This window comes from Stigmatopora argus, chromosome 19 (assembly GCF_051989625.1).
Source record: "Stigmatopora argus isolate UIUO_Sarg chromosome 19, RoL_Sarg_1.0, whole genome shotgun sequence".
Taxonomy (NCBI): domain Eukaryota; kingdom Metazoa; phylum Chordata; class Actinopteri; order Syngnathiformes; family Syngnathidae; genus Stigmatopora; species Stigmatopora argus.
This window is the reverse complement of record NC_135405.1, coordinates 2312750-2328094: the sequence shown is the minus strand read 5'-3', so window position 1 is coordinate 2328094 and position 15345 is coordinate 2312750. Positions and strand designations below refer to the sequence as shown.

At 43.3% G+C, this 15345-nt stretch overlaps 1 protein-coding gene across 3 annotated transcripts in view; it reads left to right on the top strand.

The window, feature by feature from the left end:
• Positions 1-263: 263 nt before the first annotated feature.
• nt5dc1 (5'-nucleotidase domain containing 1) overlaps positions 264-15345 on the top strand; it is a 67086-nt gene continuing 52004 nt past the window's right edge. The window contains exons 1-3 of one of the 3 annotated variants that reach the window (XM_077586859.1): positions 275-432; positions 593-705; positions 2527-2618. In XM_077586859.1, the coding sequence (XP_077442985.1) occupies positions 613-705; positions 2527-2618 (185 nt within the window). In that variant the 5' untranslated portion in view covers positions 275-432; positions 593-612. Of the gene's footprint in view, positions 706-2526; positions 2619-15345 lie in introns of all 3 variants that reach the window. The other 2 variants (XM_077586860.1, XM_077586858.1) reach the window with 2 other exon arrangements.

Sequence of the window (15345 nt, the reverse complement as noted above, 5' to 3'; positions counted from 1 at the left end):
ATACATATAAAAATATACTATTATAAAAATATCACATTTCTGAAAATCCAACCTCATCATTTTTTTAAACAAACCGAAACGCTTGTAAAGCTCTTAAAAGTTAAGGGAGACGAGAAATCTTTAGCGGAGAAAATCACTGACCTTAACTTTCGGCCGATACACAACAGCCTATTCTCTGACAAAAGATGGCCGCTAGTCACCAACGCCGCCGACCCAATTTTTTGTCATCGCGCCTTTTATTTCCAAAATCTATTGCTTTAGTGTTCAGAGAGGGGTGAATGTAACCAAACGGTGGCAGTATTCCCATTTAATAGATATCAGAAGCTATGCATATTTCGAAGACGAAGGAGAGAGCACGCGCCCTTATATGAGCGCATATTCCTCCAATGATTGTAGAACATAAAGAATGTTGTATTGGATGTTGAAAATCAGGTGTGCTTTCTGTTTTGCTGACGATAGCAGCTAGGTGTCGGTGAAAATACGTTGTCAGTCTGCAATGCCTTAATTTTAATGTTGAACTAGAATCTTTGTGTGTGGCCCAGTTCATATCGCGGTTTTAATTGTGAAAGATTTTGCAATACATTTTTTGAAGGTACTACAGCGTCAGCTACAATGACAGAATTTTTCAGTTTGCTAGAAAGCGACGTTATTGGTTTCGATTTAGACCACACGCTCTGCCGGTACCATCTGAAGGAGACTTCCAAGGTGAGTATGATAAACACATGCTGCTAGCTGTATTACGTGACATCTTTACCCTGTACGTACTCTGATCAAGCCACTCTTCACTTGTCAAAATGAAGTCAAGATAGCCGCCTCTCATTTGGATTCTTGTTTCAATTACATGTGCATTACGGTAATGCAACGTGATGCTTTCAGACCCAAGGACCTGATACTATTATTTAAAAAAAGGATACGTACAGTCATACCTCATACTTACCAATACATCTAGGTGCAAAATTTCCAGGTTACGAAAGCATTTTATATACAAACGAGTGCCTCGAGATAGGAAAAATATCCAAGTTACGAACCCCCCCCCAAAAGTATATGTGTTCTGTTATTTTATTTAGAAAATATTGTCGCGGATGCATTGATTCTAACTTTGGCTCACTGGCCTTTCATTGGCTGTCTCACAACAACCACTGTTTCAAGATTCTCACTCATGTACTTTTGACCGCCGTTCGTCGTCACGGAGTCCTGACTGTTTTTTCTTGAGTTTTTCTGAGTGTTGATAAAGAAGCTGCTTCTGTTTTTATTATCATGCCTCCCAAGAAAATTACCAGTGCGAATGAAAAGAAGTGGTCAAAGATTCAGTAGTCGATCTCAGAACTGTGAGGTTGATGTGCACACCAAGTGGTCGAGGGGCATAAAAACAAACTCGAGAGTTAATGGAATTCTCGACGATGCTGATCCGGCCCGGCAGGCCTAAACGTTTTGTGAGGGTCTGTTGATAGTGCCTGGGAGAGTCCTCCGTCAAAAGGAGTTTCACCTCGCACCTCTGGCAGAGCTCTCATGTCTGGGAAGAGGGGGGGGGGGGCATTTAGTCCAAGTGGACCATGTTCCGTGCCTCTTTTGCGAGATGTTAGACCGGAGTTGCGGTCGCAAGGTGACCAGTGCCTGTCGTGGCGGCAACCTCAGAACCCGCGGTGGACACGAGCAGTAAGGGATGCCGTAAATCTGAATGAAACCTACCGGGCCTTTTTAATCTTTGCCGGGGGCTTGGCTGAGCAGTTCCGGCCGGTGGAGAGTTCCTGGTTCCTCTGCCTTCAACCCTTGTTCATCACATAGTTGTTTTTTGAGTTTGTCTAAGTGTGGGCAACAATTTTAAGTTGTTGTGTGTTTTAACATGTGTGTACGTACGTATGTTCATGCTGCCACTCGCAATTCCAGCCTATTGGAAAATGTCTTTGCATTTGATATTCATTTTAATAGCCAAATAAATCATTTGCTTATCTGTTTTATTGCATACGTGCAGACAAATTTCATGCAAAATTTGTATACTTTTATCATTTTTAAAGGGTTTAGGCACTAATATTCATTAGTATACTTGTATCATTTTTAAAGGGCTTAGGCACTAATATTCAAGATTGTGGCACAAACTGTGCTAATTCAATGTAAAATACTCCTCTTAGGAAAAATCCAATTAACAAAAAAAGGAGAGGAACGCATACCTGTCAACCTCTGCCGATAACTGCCCTTATAAATGATTATGATTCCCCTTACAAACCCCAAAAAAACTTACAAACACCGTACGAGTCGTACGGTGTTAGTAAGGTTTTTTGGGGGTTTGTAAGGGGAATCATAATCATTTATAAGGGCAGTTATCGGCAGAGATTGACAGGTATGGGAACCACCGTTATTATTTTGCTGCGCTTATTATATTATTCCCTTTGGATTCAAACAAAGCCATACTTTAAAGAAAAAAATCCTAAACACAGTCTTGTGAATTTTACAAGGAATGTATCTTTTCTGAACATGCTGGTGTTGCAAATTCCACTCAGTAATGCCATCTTTTATTTGTTTTTGCAGCTGATCTATGAGAGCTTTGCCACTTACCTGGTCGAACATAAAGGTTATGATAAAGACCTGTTAAACCTCACACCTGCTACTTGGGATTTTTGGTAAGTCAAATGTCAAAGTGATCAAATATTCAATTAACATTTGTAAAGCTGAAAAAGCAACACAATGTAATATTTAGCAAATTTCAAATTCTATTTTCCTCAGGCAAAAAAAGCCTCTACAGGGGAACCTTTTTAAAATGTACTTCATGATAATGCTGCGTAATCTAGACCCAAAAAAATATCACTATTTTCATATCGTCCAGTTTGAATTTCTTCAATCTTTATTTTTCTATTTTTTTCAGCTTGTCCTTTTAACTATTTGTAATGAATTCATAAGAACCTAGAGCATTTTTTACTTCACTTGAAGTAAACAATAGCTCCAATTATTGTGTTTTCCGGATTATAAATCACACTTTTTTTCATAGTTTGCTTGGCCTTGCAACTCATACTCAATTGTGACTTGTTTTTTTTTCCTTTTACCACCAACACGTCTGTTTTTTTAGACTGTATTTATCTGAAAAACTATTTTTACAGATGCCTATTTAGCCTGTTGTTCCCGATTTTACTATTGATACTTTCTTGCTCCAAGATCTACTTTTCAAGAAACCAACACAGTCCAATCTACCGTATTTTCACGCCTATTTGGCGCATCGTTTCTTACGCCGCAGTGTCAGTAACGAGTGCTATTTCTGTATTTTAGACACACAAAGCACGCACCATTTCATTAGACGCATATATATTATATATTATAGGATGAACATCGAAACGCAATAGCGCTGGCTACCGGAAGCAGCCTATTTCCGGGTTCCGGTGCGCAGCGACCACACTAATTTGGTGCTGGCCGTCATTTTGGCTGTATTTACAAAATAAATCCTGCCGCTAAATGTTGGCGTCAACAGAGCATTTAAAGCTAGACTGTGAACTATGTATATATATTATATATAATAACTCGGAGCTTGCCGTCATTGCCGGAGGCTTGACCAAAGAATTACAGCCGCTGGACATAGGCATCAACCGGGCTTTCAAATCAAAGTTACGAGCGGCGTGGGAGCAGTGGATGATCGCTGGCGAACACAGCTTCACGAAAAGTGGCAGGCAGCGCCGGGCTTCTTACGCTATGATTTGTCAATGGATCGTTGCCGCCTGGGCGAACGTGTCTGCTTGCACGGTTGTTCGAGCTTTTGCCAAAGGCGGCATAATTTCTAAGGAGCCACATGGAAATTACGGTGACTCTGATAACAAAGAGAGGGGGGGCTGCTATTTGGAAGGCTCGTTTGGGTAATTGTTTAATTCTGACACAGAAGATGAGGAGTTTGAGGGATTTGAAGGTGATGATGACTTGAGTAAATTGTAAAATGTCTAAATAAAGTACAACCGAACTCAGTTTTGCTTCCGTTGCCTTTTTAAAACATGTTTTTAGCATGTGGGTGTAGCGAGGAAGAACTATTTCCCAGCAGTCACTGCGCACCGGAACCCGGAAGTAAGCTGCTTCCGGTAGCCAGCGCTATCGCCAGCCGCTCGGCGCCGCTTGGTGGCGCTCGGCGCTCACAAAGGGCGCTCTGCATTATAAGACGCCCTGTCTATTTTGGAGAAAATTTTTGACTTTTATGCGCGCCTTATAGGCGTGAAAATACGGTACCTTTTTTTCGCCACGTCACTGAAAAAGCACAAAAGTTATGTGAGCTCGCTCATATTCTTTCAAACATTGCTTTGTGTGGCAATGTAGTAAACGTGCTTGGACACACGATCGCGGTGTTTGACAGCTAAAGTCCCATATCAAATTTTAGATGTGTCAAATAAGTGGATCAAATGTTACTGAAATGCGATCTACCTACTCCAACTTGGCGATCGATCGATTGATTGGTTTGTTTGTTCTTGGTTTCTGGTAAAAATAAAATTGGAAAAAAACATAAAAAATGCAATTAATCTAGTTCGACCACTTCGTGGATTCAACTTTGGTGCTTTCGCTACGTCGCAGATTTTTTTCTGAGGTATTTAAAAAAAGTTCATGAAAATGTCTAAATCTACACGGTAATCAGAAGACAGATGAAAAACGGCAGAAGTCAGGGAACTGCTTCATCTCAGCGCTGAAGAAGTAATATACAGTGGTACCTCGAGATACGATCTTAATTTGTTCCGGGAGTGAGCTCGTATGTCGATATTCTCGTAACTTGAACGAACGTTTCCCATTGAAATGAACTAAAAACAGATTAATTTGTTCCAACCCTCTGAAAAAACACCAAAAACAGGATATTGGATTGGAAAAAAAAGTTTTATTTCTTCTAATCGCCATCTATTAACAAAGTAACATATAACTAGTGGTTTAATATTACTAAAATGTGTTTAATAGAACTAAAATTAGACAGATTTCGCGGAGGGTAGGGAGAGGGACAGAGGGAGGCGGGGGAGAGTTTTTGCACCGGTGAATCGTAATATAACATAAACAAATTTAAATGAACTTGGATTACGATGCAGACGCACTCAAAAATAAATTTAATCTAACCTTACACTAAACTTAATTCTAATTTTCTTTTACATTTTTATACCTTCTCCTGGCCGGGTTGGCTGTTTGCCCCGCCTCCAACCTCACGTTCGCTATCGATGGGCTGTTTGGTGTTCTATTCCCTTCAAAATATTCCAAAAATGATGCACACAAATGTCCTCACAATAGGATAACGCACGACCATTTGCCAACGAGAAGTAATCTTGAATTAGCGATTGCTCCGCTAACGGGCTAAGGGGGGAAAAACACTGAAAAAATGCAACGCTACGCCCAGTGCTCGCGGAGACATTACAAAGAGGTAGTTGCGACCAGAGATATTACACGAGGAGTTGCGGGGGAGAGAGCCAGTGCCCCTGATGTTCTTATGAGCAGCCAACGAGAAGTAATATACTATACTCCTCGTATTAGCGATCGCACCGGCATTCGCGCTGAGTGACGGAAAAAAATGCAATGATCCGCCCAGTGCTCATAGATATCTGTTATACACGAAAGAGATGCGGCAAAAACCGACAGTGCGCTAAAATCATAAACAGCCTCATGTCTTGGCCACCTGGCTTTCTCGTATCTCAACAATTTTCTCGTAACTAGAGATAATTATTTGCTCAAAATTTTACTCTTATCTCAAAATGCTCGTATGTCGAGGTGCTTGTATGTCAAGGTACAATAGTACCTACAATAGTACAATAGTACAATAGTAGGTAATCACTGTACAATAGAGTGAGAACGGGCACGCTGAAAATCATATAGAGTGGCTAGATGCCTTACGTCTTGCCATTTCCTCTTTTGTTGCGAGTGAATTTTGCATTGTGCACATCACCTGTGGAAAAATACTATAAAAAGACTTGTTGAAAATTCCTCCAAAATATTGACGATCCTTGATATGCTAAAGGCATAGCACACCATTGTGGCATAAACGGAATTCTTTTGTACATAATTCCGTTTCTAATGCTTATCCGAGGTCAGGTCGCGGGGGACTTCCCTCTCCCCCGGACCCTCCTCTCCAGTACCCCCAAATAGATCCTCCCGGTGAGACTGAGGAGTCTGAGTCTCCAATAATTGGAACATACCTTCCAGTACCCCACCAACACATTCTGCCAATCCAGAGGTACTTCCCCCGATGTCCACACGACATCACATTGTGAATCACCCGAGTTACAGTTATGTCGAATGATTCGTCTTGTGCGACTTCACTGCATATTGATTTTGCATGAATCGCATTCACTCCTGATAAACTCCGGAAATGGGACAAGGGTACTCCTGAAATGGGATCGACAGAGCTTGGCAGCTCTGGGCATGGGTCTACTTGACAGTGAGTACAGACGCTCCCCTACTTACGGACATACGACTTACGAACAACGGTACATACGAATATGTCTTCAAATTGCGTTTATGTCGAAAAATGTTCGTAAGTTCGATTTTGTATTTTTATCCGAGTAGTGCTTCTTTCCGCCACTAATACGCCTGGCGCTGTGCGGGCTCAGCTCACCCAGCATCTACCTTCTTCGTTGCAATCCGGAAGTGCGTGAACGTATCTCCAGTGCGCAAAGAACCTTTTTCATTTGTATCATTAAATATCTTGTGCATCCATTATTGAATATGGTTGGTAAAAAGCGAAAGGCTACTCTTGAGGGAGTTGCAAGGAAGAGGCAAGCCATTTCATTTGAAACAAGTGGCAATAATAACGAAGCTTGATGCGCGTGAAAGTGGTGAGCGTTTCACGGGCATACAACTTGAATCGTTCGACCGTCGGTACCATTTATAAACAGAAAGATCGAGCAGCAGGACCCAAATATTGAACGTTGCACAAAGTTTGCAAATCAATTGAATGATGCCATACAGTGCTACCGCATCATTTATGATGAAAAAAAGAAGAAAACTGCAATCGTCATTAGGTCGCTTCTTTTGGCCAGTTTCTAATACATAAATCTCTCTCTCTCTCTACAGTACTGTACATATTCTCTCCATTTTATTAAATGTTTTTTTCAGTACATACCAATGCGTGTTACTTATACAAGCCTTAAACATACAAATGCACTTATATAAACCTTCAATATACTTATATAGGCCTTAAACATAAATTATAATACAAAATATAGCACTGAATCACCTTACAAACAAATTCAACTTATTAACAATCGCTCGGAACCTAACTCGTTCGTAAGTAGGGGAGCGTCTGTATATGTATGGAAGTGTATATATACAGTTGTGGTCAAAAGTTTACATACACTTGTGAAGAACATAATGTCATGGCTCTCTTGAGTTTCCAGTTATTTCCATAACTCTGATTTTTCTCTGATAGTGATTGGAACAGATACTTCTTTGTCACAAAAACATTCATGAAGTTTTGTTCTTTTATGACTTTATTATGGGTTAACAGAAAAAGTGATCAAATCTGCTGGGTCAAAAATATACATACAGTAACACGAATTAGCAATTTTGGTGACTTAGAAAGTTGTCAGTGAAATGAGCTTCATAGCATGGCCTCTTAATTTCTTGTGAGTGATTATGAGTGACTACAGCTGGTGACTTCTGAGGCTCATTGAATAGGGCTCATTGGATGCAAATGCCCACAAATGCTACAATGAGAAAGTCAAAGGAGCTTAGCATGGACCTTTCAAATGTAATGGCTTGCCTTTTTTGGTAAAATGGCGGCGCACACGGATGCAGCGGCTTTTTGCTCTCCAGTTTGGTGTTTTCTTTTCTCAATCCTATCGTTATTTACCAACATCTGTCAGGCAAACTTTTCCTACAGTCGCCACGACTTAATTGCTATCGGAAGGAGATGCGATATATCCGATGTCACAACGAACTACCAACGAACCTACGATATCCCCGAGGGCATCTCGAGACCTCCGGGATCTCCGTGGATAGTCAGCCCACTCAAAGCACGTCGAAGGAGGCGAAGGCGGCGGAGAGAAAGGAGGCAAAAGCGCGGTTGTCGGGCGGGCCTTGCTACTAAGCTAAGTCAACAACCACACCGAGCACCGCTTCCGAGTATCTTTTTGACCAACGCCAGATCCATCACGCACAAAATGGACGAGTTGGAACTTCGAATTGCCACCAACAGCTTTGTTAAGAACTGTAAAATCCTCATCACGGAAACGTGGCTACACCAGCAAATCCCTGACGCTGCGGTTTCGCTAGCTAGCCGAACGCTTTTTCGGAACGATCGTTCAAAGGAACTAACAGGCAAAAGCAGAGGAGGAGGACTTTGCTTGTTCATACATAATGAATGGTGACAGTAGGATCATTGACACTCACTGTTCCCCGGACTTAGAGCTATTGGCAGTACGATGTAGGCCCTACTATCTATCGAGAGAGCTAACTGTCGTCATAGTAACGGCGGTCTATATTCCTCCTGATGCTAACGTCAACACGGCATTAAACCTCCTGCTAATGGCTGTAAACAAACAACAGCTTGACCATCCCGATGGAGTCTGTATTGTTGCTGGTGACTTCAACAGAGCATGTTTAAGGACTGTTCTACCTAAGTTTATCCAATACGTAAAATGTCACACGAGGGGAGACAAAACTCTTGACCATGTTTATTCTAACATTAAACATGCTTACAAAGCCACTTCCCTCCCTCACCTAGCTGGATCAGATCACCTCTGTCTAGCCCTCACCCCAGCATACACTCCATTCCGGAGGCTAACAAGGCCACAAATAAACACAATAAAAACTTGGCCCGAGGATGCCCTTTCTCAGCTGCAGGACTGTTTTTTCCGCACCAAGTGGGAACTCTTTGAACACGACAACTTCCAGGACTATACGGACGCTGTACTTTCCTATATCAAAAACTTCATGGACAATGTCACTAGAAATAAACAAATACAGGTTTTTCCAAATCAAAAACCCTGGATGACCAAGGAGACACAGGTACTCATCAAATGCCGTAACACCGCTTTCAGATCAGGGGACAAGATGAAATATAGAGCTGCCAGAGCTGATCTGAAAAGAGGCATTAAAAAGGCCAAGGCAGAATATACTAAGAAAATTGAGGAGCACTTCACAGACAATAACCCAAAGAAGATGTGGCAGGGAATAAGACATATTACCAACTACAATAACAATAATATGTCTGTTCACGTCACGGACAAGCTCTCATGGTCTACAAACACCACGGCAGTGGTGAAGAAGGCTCAGACACGACTCCATTTCCTCAGGGTACTTAGGAAGAACAACTTGGGCACCAATCTTCTGAGAACCTTCTATAGAACCACTGTAGAGAGCATCCTGGCGTACGGCATCACAGTGTGGTACGCTGGAAGCACGGCGGCAGACAAAAAGGCCATGCAGAAAGTGATTAACACTGCCCAGAGGATTGTCGGCTGCTCTCTGCCCTCACTTGAAGACATTGCCAGCCCTCGTTACCTCAGCAGAGCCAAGAACATCATAGGGGACCCTTACCACCCTGGTCACAATCTGTTCCAGCTGCTGCCCTCTGGCAGACGCTATAGGTCCCACAAAGCACGGACAAATAGGCTTAAGGACAGTTTTTTTCCCCAGATCCATCAGAAATCTAAACTCGCGCTAACATAACACACATTCCCCTCTGCGGTATATGAACAGATGTTTGGTTGGTGATCTGCCTCCTACTAGCTGACTGAGGAAAGGTAAGTGGAAGACAGTGAGAGGTAAGCGAGAGGTAAGCGACCTGTATCCTCAACAGCGGAATGACAAATTACAAGTCCGTAACTTACACTTATTAGGTCTTTTGCCGATTAAACGTAGCTTATGGAGAAGCACCATCAATTTCGTCACACGCAGTTTCTGCGTGTGATGACAAGTAGGCTTTTGTGTTGTGATAATGACGACAGGGCCTATGTCCGATTATTATGTCCGATTATTATTATTAACGCAGATGCCTCACTAGCGGAGGAACTGAACCGTTTCTTTGGCCGCTTTGAGACTGACAAATCAGACCCAGTCTCAACACCCCCGCCACTACCCTGCAGCAATACACTGAAGTTCCAGGAAGAGGAAGTGAGACTGGAAATTCGGTCTGTGAATACCAGGAAGGCTGCTGGACCTGATGGAGTACCTGGGAAGGTGCTCAAAGCCTGTTCTGACCAGCTGGCTGGAGTCTTCACAAAAATCTTCAATTGTTCCCTGCAACAATCCATCATTCCATCCTGCCTGAAATCTGCCACCATTATTCCTGTCCCCAAAAAGCCAACCATCGACAGCATGAATGATTATAGGCCTGTTGCTCTCACGCCTGTGATCATGAAGTGCTTTGAAAAGTTGATAGCCCGCCATATCAGGAATACAATCTCTCCCTCAGTTGACCCTCACCAATGCTATCACCATTGCTCTACATACAGCATTGAGCCACCTGGAACACCATGGGAATTACGTGAGGATGCTTTTCATTGACTATAGCTCAGCCTTCAACACCATGAAACCGGACATTCTGACTAACAAACTCTCCCACCTCGGACTATCCTCCTCCATCTGCTGTTGGATAAAGCACTTCCTAACCAACCGACCACAAACTGTTAGACTTGGTTCCCACCTTTCTTCCTCCATTACACTGAGCACTGGCTCCCCTCAAGGCTGTGTACTGAGTCCTCTTCTGTACTCCCTGTACACTTAAGACTGTACACCAACCCACCAGTCCAACTACATCATCAAATTTGCTGATGACACCACTGTGGTCGGACTCATCTCAGAAGGGGATGAGGCGGCCTATAGAGACGAGGTCAACAAACTGTCTTCGTGGTGCTTGATGAACAACCTCACACTGAACAACACAAAAACTAAAGAAATAATCCTGGACTTCCGCAAACAGAGCACAGATCTGGCCCCACTCCTCATAAATGGAGTATGCGTAGACAGGGTCCAGTCCTTCAAATTCCTGGGGGTCCACGTCACGGATAAGCTATCCTGGTCCACAAACACCACGGCAGTAGTGAAGAAGGCCCAGAAACGACTCCATTTCCTGAGGGTACTCAGGAGGAACAACTTGGACACTAAGCTTCTGGTAACCTTCTATAAAGTCACTGTGGAGAGCATCCTGGCATATGGCATCACAGTGTGGTACGCTGGAAGCACGGCAGCAGACAAAAAGGCCATGCAGAGAGTGATCAACACTGCCCAGAGGATCGTCGGCTGCTCTCTACCCTCACTGGAAGATATTGCCAGCCCTCGTTACCTCAGCAGAGCCGGGAACATTGTTGGGGACCCGGACCACCCTGGTCACGACCTGTTCCAGCTGCTTCCCTCTGGCAGGCGCTACCGGTCTCACAAGGCACGACAAAGAGGGTTAAGGACAGCTTCTTTCCCACAGCCATCAGGACTCTAAATTGCAGTAGCACAACACACAATCCCCTCTGTGTAACAACTTCGGGGTGAGGAAAGATGAAGGACGTTGGGCGGCGATCTGCCTCCTGCTGGCTGACTAGGTAAGTAGGCAGACAGTGGGAGGTAAGTGATCCATTTTATTCTTTGTTGGCATCGGTGAGGCAAACCTTTTGCAGTCGCCGGGAGTTGGTTGCGCTCGGGAGGTGATGCGATGTATCCATCACGGCAGAATTCCAGCAAGTCTGAAACTATCACTTGGTTGGGCTCTTGCCTGAGAAAAGTGCACTTTGTGGAGAAGCACCTTCAATTTCGTCATACGCCGCTGGGTATGATGACAATTAGGCTTTTGTCTAGTCAATGATGATGACAAGCCTAAGTCTGATTTTATTTTATTTATTTATTTATCTGAAAAAGCAAATCCTTGACTTGAACAAGTCAGGAAAGTCACTTAGAGACATTTCAAAGCAGCTGCAGGTCCCCAGAGTAATAGTGCAAACAATTGTTTGTAAGTATAAAGTGCATGGCACTGTTTTGTCACTGCCACGATCAGGAAGAAAACGCAAGCTATCACCTGCTGCTGAGAGAAAATTGGTCAGGAGGGTGAAGATTCAACCGAGAATCACCAAAAAACAGATCTGCCAAGAATTAGAAGCTGCTGGAACACAGGTGTCAGTGTCCAGAGTCAGGGCGTGTTTTGCATCTCCATGGACTGAGAGGCTGCCGTGCAAGAAGTAAGCCCTTGCTCCAAAAGTGGCACCATAAGGCTCGACTGAAGTTTGCTGCTGATCACATGGACAAAGATAAGACCTTCTGGAGGAAAGTTCTGTGGTCAGATGAAACTAAAATCATGCAATATGTTTGGAGGAGAAAAGGTGAGGCCTTTAACCCCAAGTACACTATGCCTACCGTCAAGCACGGTGGTGGTAGTATTATGCTGTGGGGCTGTTTTGCTGCCAATGGAACTGCTGCTTTACAGAGAGTAAATGGGATAATGAAGAAATTCTTCAAGATAACCTCAAGTCATCAGCCCCAAGATTGGGTCTTGGGCGTAGTTGGGTGTTCCAACAGGACAAAGACCCCAAACACACATCAAAAGTGATAATGGAATGGCTAAATCAAGCTAGAATTAAGTTTTTTGAATGGCCTTTTCAAAGTCCTGACTTTAACCCCATTGAGAACTTGTGGACAATGCTGAAGAAACAAGTCCATGTCAGAAAGCCATCAAATTTAACTGAACTGCACCAATTCTGTCAAGAGGAGTGGTCTAAGATTCAACCAGAAACTTGCCAGAAGCTTGTGGATGGCTACCAAAAGCGCCTAATTGAAGTGAAAATGGCCAAGGGAAATGTTACCAAATATTACCGCTGCTGTTGTTGTTGTTGTTAGGTCACCTCAGGCACCTGAGGATTACCATCAGCAGCGCTATAGCTGCCACTGGAACGCGGGTTAGTTCATCCAGGGAGTAGCCGGAGGTGTGGGGCAGTGCAAATATCTCCGGCTGTAGGAAAAACATAGGGCGCCACGTTCCTGGGTGGCAACTCTGGGTGGTTTCGTTGGATTCGCAAGCCGCGACGGGCGGCCTCTCAGGGGACACCTCGTGAAGGTTACAACTGTTGTCTCCCACCGCTACTGTATGTATATTTTTGACCCAGCAGATTTGATCACTTTTTTCTGTTCACCCATAATAGTCATAAAAGAACCAAACTTCATGAATGTTTTTTGTGACAAAGAAGTATAACAAATACTAGTATTTGTTAGTTTAATGATTAAAAACAAATACTAGTATTTGTATTTAATCATTAAACGCTGTTTTCATCTGGATTTGACAGAATTTCAGAGCATTTTGAGCCGTTTGGCCAATGGACGTATATGGACGTTTTTTTGCCTCCATCGCGACATCATCGCAACATTTTACCGAGGAATTCACTTCCCTGGGCTCGGTTCTAATGTCCAAAGAGCTCCAGTATTTAAATTTAATCATTAAACGCTGTTTTCGGCTGGATTTGACCGAATTTGAGAGCATTTTGAGCCGTTTGGCGAATGGACATAGACGTTTTTTGCCTCCATCGCGACATCATCGCGACATTTTACCGAGGAATTCACTTCCCTGGGCTCTGTTCTAATGTCCAAAGAGCTCTAGTATTTGTATTTAATCATTTAATGCTGTTTTAGGATGGATTTGACCCGATTGCTGTCATTTTATGGCTCGGTTCTGCTACATCTGCCCGCCCAAGAGTGCTTATTCCCGGGCTGCCATGCCCGCCCAAGAGTGCTTATTCCCGGGCTGCCATTGATGGTAGACTAACATTGATTTTTACTATAATTTGGACAACGCCGGCGGCGGGCCGGATTAAAAATCCTAACGGGCCGAGGTTGAAAAACTTGTACACCCACGATCCGGGGGCGGGGCGAGCGCGCGAATCTTGTTTCGGTGAAACCTCCGTTCGGCGGAACGTCCATTCGGCGACCTGCCCGTCTGTCAAACGTCCGTCGGCGAAACGTCTTTAGGCGAATCATCCGAGTACCAATGATGTCGCTCACACTGGTACTCAGTGCGCTCAGGGAGGTTGTCTTTCTGCCCAGACCAACGAAAAATTAGAGGGAACATTGGTCACAAGTGTATGTAAACCTTTGACCACAACTGTGTGCTCAGCGTAGAAGTGGCCGGCGAAGAGCCGCTAAGGCTATGGCAGCTGCTCGGGCTGATGAGACTAAAGAACTGCGTGCTATTTCCATTGGCCTAATGGCTGAATCAGCGACAGCTGCTAGGGCTGTTTTGGTATAATACAGTGGTACCTCGAGATACGAGCTTAATCCGTTCCGGAACTGAGCTCGTATGACGAGAATCTCGTAACTCGAGCGGACGTTTTCCATTGAAATGAATGGAAAACAAATTAATTCGTTCCAGCCCTCTGAAAAAACACCAAAAACAGGATATTGGATTGGAAAAAATGTTTTATTTCTTCTAATTCGCCATCTATTAACAAAGTACCACATAACTAGTGGTTTAATAGTAATAAAATGTGTTTAATCTAACTAAAATTGGGCAGATTTCGCCGACGGGAGACGGAGACGTTTGGGGGCGCGAGGGGGTGGGGTTCGTTTTTTTTCCACGACAACGCACTCGTAAACGGAACAAACAAATTTAAATTAACTTGGATTAATATATACAGACACTCAAACATACGTTTAATGTAACTTTACACAACTGAATTCTAATTTTGTTGTAATCTTTTGTCACCTTCGTTTTTCGGGTTGGTGGTTTGCCACGCCTACGCGGTCACGTTCGCTATCGATGGACTGTTTGCTGTTGTATTGCCTTCAAAATATTCCCAAAATGATGCACACAAATGTCCTCACAATAGGATAACGCACGACCACTTGCCAACGAGAAATAGTCTTTAAGGGACGATCGCGGGACCATTCCTAAGAAAGAACAACAAGAAATGACATAGCAGAGCTTCCCACGTATTGATTGTGGGTAATGAAGTTTTATTCTGAGAAAGGTTGCCATTGCCTATGGGTGTTGTCTGCAGGAGTATACTTCATTACCCAGAAAGCCTTCTTTTTGCATGCGCGTTGTGCGTTTCCTGGTCCGAGGAGGAACTCGTTTGAATTAATCGTTCCGTGCTCGTAAATATTGTTATACACGAAAGATATGCAAAAAAGACCTGGCTTGGTCGCATCACGAAATTTTGACCGCATAACGGGCGAATTATTCGATCGAAATTTCCCCCGTAAGACGAGCATTTTGTATGACGAGCGGTCGTATGACGAGGTACCACTGTACTGATGTTTATTTTTGATTGAATTGAACTGCTGAATTGCTTCTCATATCATATCTGTACATTTTTTTTGATTGATTTGGAGTGCTGAACTTCTTTTTTAGCAAACCTGTTCATAATTGTTTACACGTTTGCTGTGCTTTGCGTGTAACTGAAATTTTCCTTTCTCATCTAAGCCATTTTTAAAACCAGA